Here is an 11,999-nt window from a genome sequence, read left to right on the forward strand (position 1 = left end):
AATGAATCTCATTTACAGTGTCAGTGTTGCCTAAAAGTATGTCAGATAAAGCACTCAATACTTACTTATATATTGTTTTTTCCCTAAAGCAGTATTGTAAAGTGAATTGTATCATAAGAAGAAAAAAGAAAATTAATTTCTGTGGATTTTGATTTACTCCAAAAAGCATTACTAAGAGTATTTTCTCAAGAGTTTAGATGTAACGTACTATCATTATTTGATAGCTGGAATCTGTGCCAACAGGGATTTTCTGTACTGGAAGTGTAAACTAAGAGAAAATGGATGTGACAGAAACATTGCCTCAGCTTTGTGTAGAAAACAGCAATATCTATTGCAGCAGGGTGTTCAAAACCTTACATTCACCAGCTTGCCATAGCTTAACAAAAATTCAGCTACATTTAAGGATTCAGTAGGGAACCAATTGGGAAGGGGTTTTGGCAGAAGATTGTCAGCATATTCTTTTCCTGCTCAGATACCTGTTAAGTATGCATCTTTTGCAGAGCCTATGATTCATACAGCAAGTTAAAATCACTCTCAATGACTTCAGGTGTTAATCCTAAATGAAAGCATTGAAATTCATTGAAGCCTTACAACTGGAACCAGCAGATTGAGATTTTGGCTGAACTGTAAAACTGCCACAGTAAATTAGGAGAGATAAGATTTTTCTTGTCCTCAGTAATAGTAACATGGAGAGGTCTTTGCTCTCTCAGGGTTTCAGTTCTAGCAGTCAGCCTTCTGCATACTCTGAGATGAGTTGACAAGATACCATACGGAGAATTTGAATAGAACTTTTTAATATTGTGTGGGATGTTAATCCATTTGGTCTGTGGGTCAAAGATGAAATTCAGACACAATTGCTGTGCATAGTTGCTAATAACAGACCGTGATAAGACATGGAAAAAAGCATGAAGCTGTTGAACATTTTCTCCAAACTCTAAAGAAATACCTACAAGGCAAAATCTACAGGAAAAAGAAAAAAGGGCTAAACCAACAGGAATATGTTAGATACCAAGTGGAAGAAAAACTGAGCACTAAAGAGAAACCAGAGAGCCGTTCCTACTCACTGTGTTAGTCTCAAGTTTCCCCCTATAAATTAGCTCTCCTACAAGCCTAATTTTGGATCTAAAGCATGTCTGTCTCTCCTCAAGACTTTGTTTAGTTCACTGTTAAATCTTGGCTCTTCTTTCTTCTTTAATCATTTCTGGGCGCAGGGTCTTGCAACTATCAGAGAATGACTTGAAACAGAATCTACTCCTAGATGCTTTTCTTCACAAGCATATATTAACAGCGGTGTGTGCTAGGCACAGCTGAAAATAAAACCGTGTACTCTTCTCACAGCATACTTAGAATACAGGCCTCTTGACATGGCATCAGCCTCTCAGCTTTGAGACTGAAAAATTGTGGGAAATTATTGTTTCATTCAAAAATATTAGATGATGTTAGGTTTTCACAGCAGCTTTGCTGAATAACATTTGTTTATTTAAAAGTAGAAAAATAGCTACGGGAAGGAATGATAAATGTGGAATGTGGACATACTGCACATGAAAATGCAATATTTCATGGAAGAATTATTAAGAACTCTAGTGAAAAAAATATGATGCTGTTCATATCCTTTCACAAGGCATATAATATTAGAAAGAAATAAAGGGCAAGCTGTTGCACAGATTATTTGGAATGAAAGAGTAAATTCACTCAAAGATAAAATTTGAAATGGAGTTAGTACTCGGTGCAGTTGAAAAGCCTCTTTTTAAATAATGGAAATGGCAGGACTGATTGCAACTGAAGTTTGTAGTTGCATCCAAAGGCACGCTTGTAAACCAAATTACTATCCAGAGAATCATTTAACAATTGTGCACAGAAAAAGAAACTGTTTGAAACAGAAGGTAAATACTAGAAATTTTCTCTAGTTGAACTGTATAGAACTACCTATCACATGTTCATATAAAAGATCCATAATGCTTTCAATTAAAAACAGTAAAATCATAAGTAGTAAATAATAAGAGTTCCAACCACTTTGAAAGGACATGTAAAATGTAGCTGAAGATATGGCATTTATAACAATACACAGAAATTTTCCCACTCAACAGAGAAATTCACATGAATCCTAGGTTTCCTCTGAAAAATATACTTTACTTAAATATCTGATAGGGATTTGTTTCCAAATACTAAAAGAAATATTCTCCATTTTCAATATGTTGAGACCTACTTACGTAATATCAGCATTGGGATGGAGACCAAACACCTCTGGGGTGTCCATGGCAGGGAGTAACTGGATGTAGTCAAAGTACTGTTCCAGGGTTTTGCATACTGGAATTTTATACCCAGTGTAAAAGCAGAAAGCACTGTCAAACATACTTTCATTAAACCATACCTGTGAAAAATCCATGGGGAAAAAAAGGAAGACAATAATTACTTTGCTACTTAGAGGGCTTTTTAATCTCCCTTTTACTCTTGGAGGATTAGGGTTCCTGTTTCAGCAACTGCATCTTATTTTACTTTAATATTATGTCTATTAAGTTTGACTTCCAGGTAAGTATTTTTAAGCTTCTGCTCCTCACCAAAGAGGAACCAAGGCGAAGACCCTCACTGCCAAAGAATGATGTTTGGAAAAATCCATTTTACTTTGAAAAGTCCTATAAACTGGTGAAGTGCATATTCAGCAGAAAGAAGGCCTTCTGATTTCTGTGTTGCAGCTGCCAATAAAAATGCCAAGTAACTGTATTTCCTGTATTTCCAAGGTCTCCTACCCTTGCAAAGCAATTAAGAAGACGCTTATCGTAGTCATCTGTGACTCGGCCTCCGTACTGTACTTCTCCAATCATGTAGCGTACTGTGTTCCACGATATCCCCTGGATGCAAGTAAAGTACATGAAAGACTACAATTATTATATGTAAGCAGAACTTAAATATAAATCTGAAGCTCATAATATTCTCAAATGTAAACAGAAAAAATAATATAAAAATAATACTTTATTTCTAATGTATTTACTGATCTCAACTCTGTAATTTATAGAAGAGTTGGGCTTGATCCTGCTGTTATAAATATAGAACCACAGGACTATTAAGGTTGGAAAAGACTTTTAAGAGCCTCACGTCCAATCTTTGACCAAACACCAGTTTAGACCATTCACTAAGAGCCATGTCCAGTTGTTTCCTGAACACCTACAGGCACAGTGACTCCACAGCCTTCCTGGGCTATCCATTCCAATGCTTGACAACCCTTCCCACTAAGAAAATCCTCCTCATGTTCAACCTAAACCTCTCCTGGCACAGCCTGAGGCTGTGTCCTCTTGTCATGTTGCTGGTTGCCTGGGAGAAGAGGATGATCTCCACCTGGCTACAGCCTCCTTTTGGGGAGGTGTAGAGAGTGACAAGAGAGCCTCCTTTTCTCCAGGCTAAACACGCCCAGCTCCCTCAGCCACTCCTCATATGCCTTCATCTCTAGAAGTAAACTCTCATAATATATAATATACAATATATTTCACTATTACTTGTTTGACCTGAAATCACTCACAGCTGCTATTTGCCTCTCTTCTTACCTCCCATTCCACCCTCCCCACCCCTTCTCCCTGCTTCTCCTCTTTCCCTCTTGGCCGAGTGCTGCTTCATAAGGAATGGCTATTCCCTGCTCAGTAGTAGAAGACCAAACGGTAGCTGTAGAGAAGTTTGATTGGCTCTCTCAAACTCAGTAAATATCTTAGCTCCCTTTCCAAAACAGATAACATACAGATTTGTTAATTTTGGATATAGTAGTGAAAAAGAAAAACAAATTTTAACATACTTAACAAATATGTATTTTTATATGCAAGACAGCACATAAAATATTTCAGCTTGATTTTCTTGCAGGGAACCTCAAACTTTGATCATTAGAAGTGCCACTAAATGAATAGCAATGAGTAAATTATGATAAATATGAGAAAAAAAACAATTGCTGCTGCCATACAAAACATTAAAATGTACTGTATACAGATTTCAGTATTCACCTTCTTGATGTCAATTTTTTTTAGGTGATTTTGTATAAACTGAACACTGGCTGTAAAGTCTGCTGAGTTAAATTCATAGGGAATATTCCAACCCAAAGGTCCAAACTTGCGTCGCTCCTTAGGAACAAAATGAAAAGCAAATATATTTATGAAACAACTTACAGTTTTCTTTCCTTAATAAATTTCGATAATAACAATACAAGTGGAGTAAATGATTGAACTGGAGAAGAAGGGTAGCCAAGAAAATGGTTGTATGCCTCATACACATCAATAATACAGCTAAGTTATACCATTAGGGATAAATATTTACATAAAAAGCAACAAAATCATTTATTAATAACTGTACTAATCAATTTATAAGTCACGGGTTTGCAATGCCTCACTTCTGTGTGGATAATGAGCTTTTTATATTAAGTAATTAATTAATTTAGCATTGTACAGTTTTTAATTTCTTTTTACATATATTGCTGACTAATAATTGTTTCAAATTTTCAAGCTCCTATATTTATGCTCAGTTGTCCAAAGAGATCCAAATTGCCTCTTTTGTATCATTGTTTCATTTTTTTAATGTACATTTTTCAAAATTCACAACTTTATTTTAAGGTTGCCACAATTACATTATTCAAATTTATTATTGCATACATGTATAAAGTGATAACAGTTGTAGTAACAGAAAAATTGTTAACTATGAAAGTTAATAAATAATTATTCTGTGGCCCAAACACTTCAAACATCCAGCACTTTTAGATTTCTCACGAATTTGTTAAAGCAACCTCAGTTAAATTGCTCAGGGGTTTTTTTCAGAATGTAGAACAAATAAATTCAAGAAGTTAAGAACTAAGTTTCTGAATAGTGCTGACCTTTATAAAAAGAATAAATTAAATTTTTAAATTAACTAAGATAACATATTTATCATATTTTATATTACCAGCAGTCACTGACAGTCTTTGACAACTGAAGTAACATTTAGGCACCCTAGCTACAATATTTAAAAAGAACTAGAATGCCAGAATGAAAAAAGCCCCCACCTTTTATTTTTCAAAATCAAATATTGTTTATAAGCAGATGAGACAGCATTAACCAATAATACCATGCAGAAAAGTGTAATGATTTCCTGCCAAGATTCTTGAATTATTTCTTAAGCTATATTTATTATAACGACCTTGTCACCAAAGGATATTAAGAATTGGTCAGTTTAAAGGCAGGACAATGTATGTATTGCTTGCTGGTTGGCAGTTCATAAATAAAATCTCTTAATAGATGAATAGCTGTAATAGTTTTTAAAAATACTTATGGGTTGAATAAGCATTGATCTTCTAGTTCCACAAGAGCAGTATAATCCTGAGGCAGTATACAGAACAACTTTTTCACTGTTTAAAAAAGGTAGAAGAAGGAAAATAATGCAGGATGCTGTATCTTAACAGTGAGCATCAACAAATTGTCCTTCTCTCACCAGCTGCCTACAACAAAAATACAACCTGCTCAGTAGAACATAAGGCTAAACATTGTTTTATAACTATTTTGAGACCCTTGGTGAAAAGGAGGTATATTCAGAGACCTCAAATTATTGGTACAAATTGCGATCTCAAAACTTATTTTACTTTAAAGTACAATGTATGGATATCATTATTCTCACATTGGAATTAATGTAGAAAACACATTGACACAGATATGACAAGAATTTTATTTCATTTTAGCCATCTAGAAAATAGCTACTCTAAGGCATCTGGATTGCCTTTAAAATCAATGGAGAGAAAGAGAGATACATCTCTAGAAAAATATTCACTCTTAGAGAAACACAGCTGTGACAGCTAGGCTGGTTTTCTGTTTCAGCAGGCTTATCTATTTCCATTGACTACAGAGAGAGATTTTTCCTGTATACCCAATGACTACCTTTTGATCAGCTGAAGTTAGATGAGAGAAAACAAATTCTAAATGCCCATCATATGAGAATTGTTTAAAAGCTGTTTAAAAAATAGAGATCATAGTGAACCTTAAAATATAGATTACAGAAGTTAAAGCTTTAGTCCTGCAGCGTGATGCTACGACAAATACCGGAATGTGTTTTTTTCAGGAACTGCTATTAGACTGACTCCATATATTATACCACTACTTGCAAACCTTTTAAGAAATACCTGAACAGTAGAATGCAGGAAAGCTACAGTGTAAAGCAAAGGTTTCCACATAGGCAGGTTGCTAACATTTAACAGATCCTGACTAATTCCAGAAAATGTTCTTTTCAGTCCGGCACGTATACCTTGTGGAGGTTCATTTGTGAACTTTATAGCAATCTGTCACAAGAAAAATATAAACGAATTGGATTTGTTTACTGAAACAAAAATAACAACATATGAAAATGTCACAACTACTAGTCATAAATAAAATGTAAATAACTGAAGCCTTGTAGAAATAAAGTTGATATGTACTTAAACTGCATAAAAGGCGCACACAGAATCATAGAATAATTTGAGTTGGAAAGGACCTTTTAAAGGCCATCTAGTCCAACCTTCCTACAATGATCAGTGCCACCTTCAGATAGATCAGGTTGCTCAGAGTCTTGTCCAATTTGACCTTGAATGTTTCCATGGATGGAGTATCCACCACCTTTCTGGGTCCCACCTGTTCCAGTGCCTCACCACCCTCATTGTAAAAAACTTATTTCATATATCTAATCTAAATAAAACCTTCTTCAGTTTAAAACCAGAATTCCTTGCTCTGTTGCAACAGGCCATACAAAAATGTCTGTCCTCATCTTTCCTATGGGTCTCTTCAAGTACTGCAAGGCTGCAATAAGGTCTTCCCACAGCCTTCTCTTCTGCAGTCATACTAGATTATTAGGCCACAAAGGACTTTAAATATAGATTGTTAATTTCTGTTGATTAAAACCATCACTGACACTTGGCCATGGACAAAAAAATTTCATCAATGACACACAAGCAGTCACCATGCTTTTCAGAAGGCTTTTATATCCCTGATTCAATGACTGAAGGATGGAAGAGAAGCATCCAGTATAAATGACAAGAACAGAAATGACAAGCATTCTATTTCTGTTCCCAGAATTTCACAGTAAATACAAAGAAATCTCACTCCTCCTCAGATCAGGTCATTGTGTTCACAGTGGCTACTCTGGACTCTGTGGCTGTCTACAGCAGCAGATTAGATTCACCAGAGAATATTCCTGTGCACTGTGGTCAGCAGGCATTGAATCCGTATTTGCAGTAGTAAATTGCCAGAGCCTCTTAGAATTCAGCCCCTTAGTTTCATGCAAACTGCCTAATGGGAAGAGCGGCTACACAATTTTAATTTTCAAACCATACCTGCAAATTATTTGGAAAAGTGCTAGTAAGCAGGGGTTTTCACATCAGAGAATGTTGTAACTATTTACCCCTATGCTCTACTGCATCCGAGGGCTGGACAATGCTCATGGAAGCATTACAATGCTTATTAGTTCAGACACAGACCGGCCCTACCAGAATCTCTGTTGCTCAAGACAACTACAAATGCTGGAGGAACCCCAAAAAAAAATAAAAGGATTTTTTTTCCTCCGACTGTAAGTACTTGTGTGCCTAGCTTGGATAACAAGGTAGCTTGTACAGAATGGACAGTAAAGGCCAGGCAGCACATGGACAGACTGTGTTGTGTGCTTGTTACTGTTGGATTGAATTGGAACACTTGAAAATCAATGTCTCCACATTTTAAAGGATATCCTGTTCAGTTTTGCATGAAAATTCTATATTAAAAAAAGCAAAGCAAATTCTTTTCTTCTGCTCAGAAGTTCTCTTTTCTTCTGAGATGGGGCTTTGGTTTGTCAATTATTCTTTGTCTGGAATCCCTGAATATGTTAACATTTTAACAGGAAATGTGACACGGTGTAGTGGGAAATCACATGTGAAATATTTGAGATAAATGCAGTGAAGATTCATCTGAGTTCTCTTTACTCACTTTTAGCAAACTGTATGTCTATATACCTCACTATACATAAACCCCTTGAAGATGCAGGATGATTTCATTTCTGTTGAGAGAACATAAGACTCCATACACCTAGCTTTCCATACACAGACCATGGTGACAGACAATTCTTACTGAAAATTGTCTCTAGACTTTTTCAAGACAGGAGTCCTTCCCCCTTCACATCCTAGATATCAGGTGAGGAATCTATTTTTATTCAGAGAGAATGAGAACCACTAAGGAGACTGACATTGTTTTTTAGAGGAAAGGGAACACAGAAATGTCAACATACATCTATTACAGTAGATATTAAGTAGCATTATGACCACTGTGAGAGTGCTGGGAACTATCATCAGTGACTTAAGCATACTTTGTAAGAGTTAAGGCATTTTTCCTGGTCCTGGCAAAAAGTGTCTCCTTGAGATCTACAGAACAGCCATTTATAGTTCACCCGAAGAAATCGGGCAGATGATCTTCTCTGAGATGTGTTATCAATGTGTGTTCTGTCCCATTTATACTTTATTTATTTATTATAGGGGGATCCGAAATCTTTCTCTGGAAGAACGTTTGTGGGCATTAATCTGCCCACGAGGCATCTGGTTTGGCAAAAAGGGATACAAATAAAGCCAAATAGTTTTTATTGAAGTGCTGCTGTGTACAGAATTAGTATGGACTCACACATAATGCATCATCAGGAAATTCCAGTTACTGGTAAGTAACCATCCTATTTGGAGTGATATTTACATGGTAACATAAGTCCATTTTTCTCTTGGGTTTGAGGGGGTTTCCCTCCATTTTTTTTTGCCCTTTAAATGATTAATTTGAATAATTTTCATGAAGTACCTGAATTAAATATTTGAACAAACCTGTAACAACGTAATTGGGAATTTAGGATGTTGTTCAGTAGTTATCCAAACTCTAAATGTGTCATTCTGGATCTCAGCAGTAAGAAGTGTCTCCAGTAATTCATCCATGAAATCCAGTCCAAGGTGACAATTCTGAAGTAACACCCAGCCTCCCTAAACAAGAATATCAACTATTACTATATAAAATTTAGAACAAGTTATTCATACTGCTAAAGCCAACTGTCTATATAAGAACCAATTTTGGTTTTCCATGCAATTTTCTTTTAAACTTTTGTTCTGTTCCTGAATATATATTCTCTTTTGATATTATAGGATATTGGCAGAGATAAAACAAATAGGATAAGTCAGTACAAAAGTTATTTCCACATTCTGTTGTTCTCAATGAAAATACTATAACCAGACTCAATACTGTAAGTAAAGTATCAGTGCTATCTAGTGGCAAAAAGAAGTTCCTGTACTCTCCCAGCAAAACACCAGTAAGATAAGCAATTCTGTCCTCAGATCCAAATGAATGTGAGCGCAAAAGTAACAGTTAAAATTTAAGGAATACATATTTTTTAAAACTGATTTGTTAAAAACATAATCTAAAGTAAGTGTAAAGAGGTGGTACTAAGACTCTAAAAGTTTATAACTTCAATTAGCTTATATGCAATAAAGGCATTTGCATGAAATTCAACCTCCACTTATTTTGATCTTATTCATCTCTCAAATTGCATGAAAGCCCTAGCTGGATCATTGTCTCTCTAAACTTCTGCTTATGAATTTAAATTCAATCAGCTTTTTTAGCATCACTTTAGAAGACTGATGAATTAGAAGCCTGATATTAAAATGGGACATTATTTAATCAGTTCTAAACAGTGATGGACAGTGGATTTCATTACAGGTTGTAATTTCATTTTAGCAATTTTGTTTTGGCTCATTTAAAAAAACATGAGTAACTATTGGTGAAAAAATATAATTGAAATATTTATGGTGAATTGATGGATACTAGAAAAGAGAAGATTAAATGAAGGTGTTTTTTTTCCTTCTTTTACGGGGATCAACTTTTTTGAGGGAGATCTTTAATCAATTTGGCACATTTCCAAATGAATCAGACTTAGTTTTTGAAAATTATCATCTTGTAACACAGCACAGCACTTTTAATCATATTATATACTCTTGGCCAGAGGTACAAAAAATCCAAATAGGTATTTGTCTTCATATTCACTAATTCTGTTTTGTAGTTTCAATTCTGATGTTCACATGTTCCTCCCTTCAGCACTAAGGCATGTTGTTCAGAATTTGTTACTGGTAGCTCTACTGGAGTCCTGTTTTGAGTCTCCTTGTGCTTCCAATTAAGGGCAAAAGAAAGGAAGGGATGCTCCAGTTTTCACCACTGCAATCAACTGGGAGTTGACAGTGGCCATTCTAGACATACCAACAAACAAATACCAGATGTATGTGGGCACTTGCATATAGTATAAATTGTCATTTGCTATAAAGAGATTTCTTTTTTCTCTTTTTCCAAATTGGTGTGCATCTATATGCCAATACTCATGTTCTGCTCTCTATTAGTGGAGATATTCTAGCCCTCCAAAATACAGGGATATGATTGATTCCCCATATTTTGAGTTTGCTGGCAACTATGACTGTATGTCTTAATTTTCAAGACTGTTCACAACTTCTTGAAGTGTCCAGCTGACCAGAAGGTACCACCTTTGTACTATAACTTTTATATTGTATTTGAGGTTTCAATTATGATCTCTCTATAGCTGCTACTTAGGTGGTTTTTTATGGTTTTACTGGTGGGGAATATCATCTGCCATAACAAGATACACTACAACATTTAAAGAAAAATTCTTATATATTGTTTAGAAATTCTTAGACATGCTTGGGACTCAAAGCCAAAGGACTGACAATTAAAGAAACGAAGAAGAGACATCAAATGCTGGTGAGTAAGAGGTCCTGTCACTTGCAGAGTTGTAAGGAAAATGTGAAACAGAATTAGGAGCAAGAAAAACCTTCTGTATCTACAACTTTAAGCTATGTGTGCACTCACCATTTTATTTAGTAGAAGCTATGCAACATCCAGGTATCTTTCAAATAGGAGGGGAAAAATGAAAAAAAAATCCAGTAAAGAGGTGGGATCTGCAGGACAGGACCAGGACCCAATGTCCTTTTACCCTTGGTTAATAGTAAAGTGATGAGTGAGGAATGTGCTGCTTTTGGAAAGCTGCTCAGTGGCACTGCTGACAGAAGTATTGGCTTGGACTCCATTGTCACATATACATGACACAGAGAAATGTTCTTAAACTCAGGCATTCAAAAAGACATGGCCACCCTGAGATATGCTTGATATTAAGATGAAAATGCAAAATATTATAGACTGCATGCTAAAGGGGTGTAAAAGAAAACCAAAACAGACCATCAACTTATTTTGCAATGTTTCTTTCCCACCTGTTCCATTGACACCTCAATGAGTTTACGTGCATGAACCTCTTGTCCTTGGCCCATTGAGATGGTCCTACATTCTATAACATATTTGACAATATAAGTTTAATGAACTTACAATATCGAGAAAAAGTAAGAATTTCAATTCAGTCCAAAAAACAGTGGTATAAATACAGGACAATTAAATAAATTTAATGCAAAAATATATACTTATGAAAGCAGAATCCCTTCACCATCATATCATGTTATTATGTATAAAGTTTCCAAACACTGACATTTTGTATAATAACATTGAAATACACATACTTACAGAAGTTAAAAACTGTGACTAATGTTGACTGTGAATGTGAATTTGTGCCAAATTTTAACAATGCCAGAGCATTTGAAATACGAACAGAGATTTTTCTCAAAGTGTACATAAACAATGCAAAGATGTAAAGCTGTATTTATGAACATAGTAATGTGACTAAAGTCAAGAATATGTGGGATCTACTCCCAACTGAGTTTGTATTCACACTTTTTCAAAACTTCCATATAATACAGAACTGAAGTCCAGAATATACAAATGTAGATCTTGTAGCTGTTTTTTGTTACAAATTAATCTTCTAAGCAGATTACTGATTTTTAAGTTACCTGCAGTTAAGAGTTAAAACAAGAAAATATTATTGTCACCATAACAGAATTTTAAAAGAAGAATTAATTGCTTTACAAGATAGGGCTTTAAAAAGTTATGTCACTGGGAAGGATGATAGCAATTTATTAAAAAAAGGCT

General features: G+C 35.2%; 1 protein-coding gene across 1 annotated transcript in view; it reads right to left on the reverse strand.

Annotated features, from left to right (window-relative positions):
• Positions 1-11,999, reverse strand: part of DNAH8 (dynein axonemal heavy chain 8) — a 127,279-nt gene that overhangs the window by 7,380 nt on the left and 107,900 nt on the right. Inside the window, exons 82-87 of the mRNA XM_063390866.1 lie at positions 11,234-11,307; positions 8,798-8,950; positions 6,119-6,274; positions 3,984-4,100; positions 2,748-2,849; positions 2,211-2,371 (exon numbers count right to left, since the gene is read on the reverse strand). Coding sequence (XP_063246936.1) covers positions 2,211-2,371; positions 2,748-2,849; positions 3,984-4,100; positions 6,119-6,274; positions 8,798-8,950; positions 11,234-11,307 — 763 coding nt within the window. The remainder of the gene's footprint in view (positions 1-2,210; positions 2,372-2,747; positions 2,850-3,983; positions 4,101-6,118; positions 6,275-8,797; positions 8,951-11,233; positions 11,308-11,999) is intronic.

Source organism: Prinia subflava, chromosome 2, assembly GCF_021018805.1.
Source record: "Prinia subflava isolate CZ2003 ecotype Zambia chromosome 2, Cam_Psub_1.2, whole genome shotgun sequence".
In the NCBI taxonomy this organism is placed as follows: domain Eukaryota; kingdom Metazoa; phylum Chordata; class Aves; order Passeriformes; family Cisticolidae; genus Prinia; species Prinia subflava.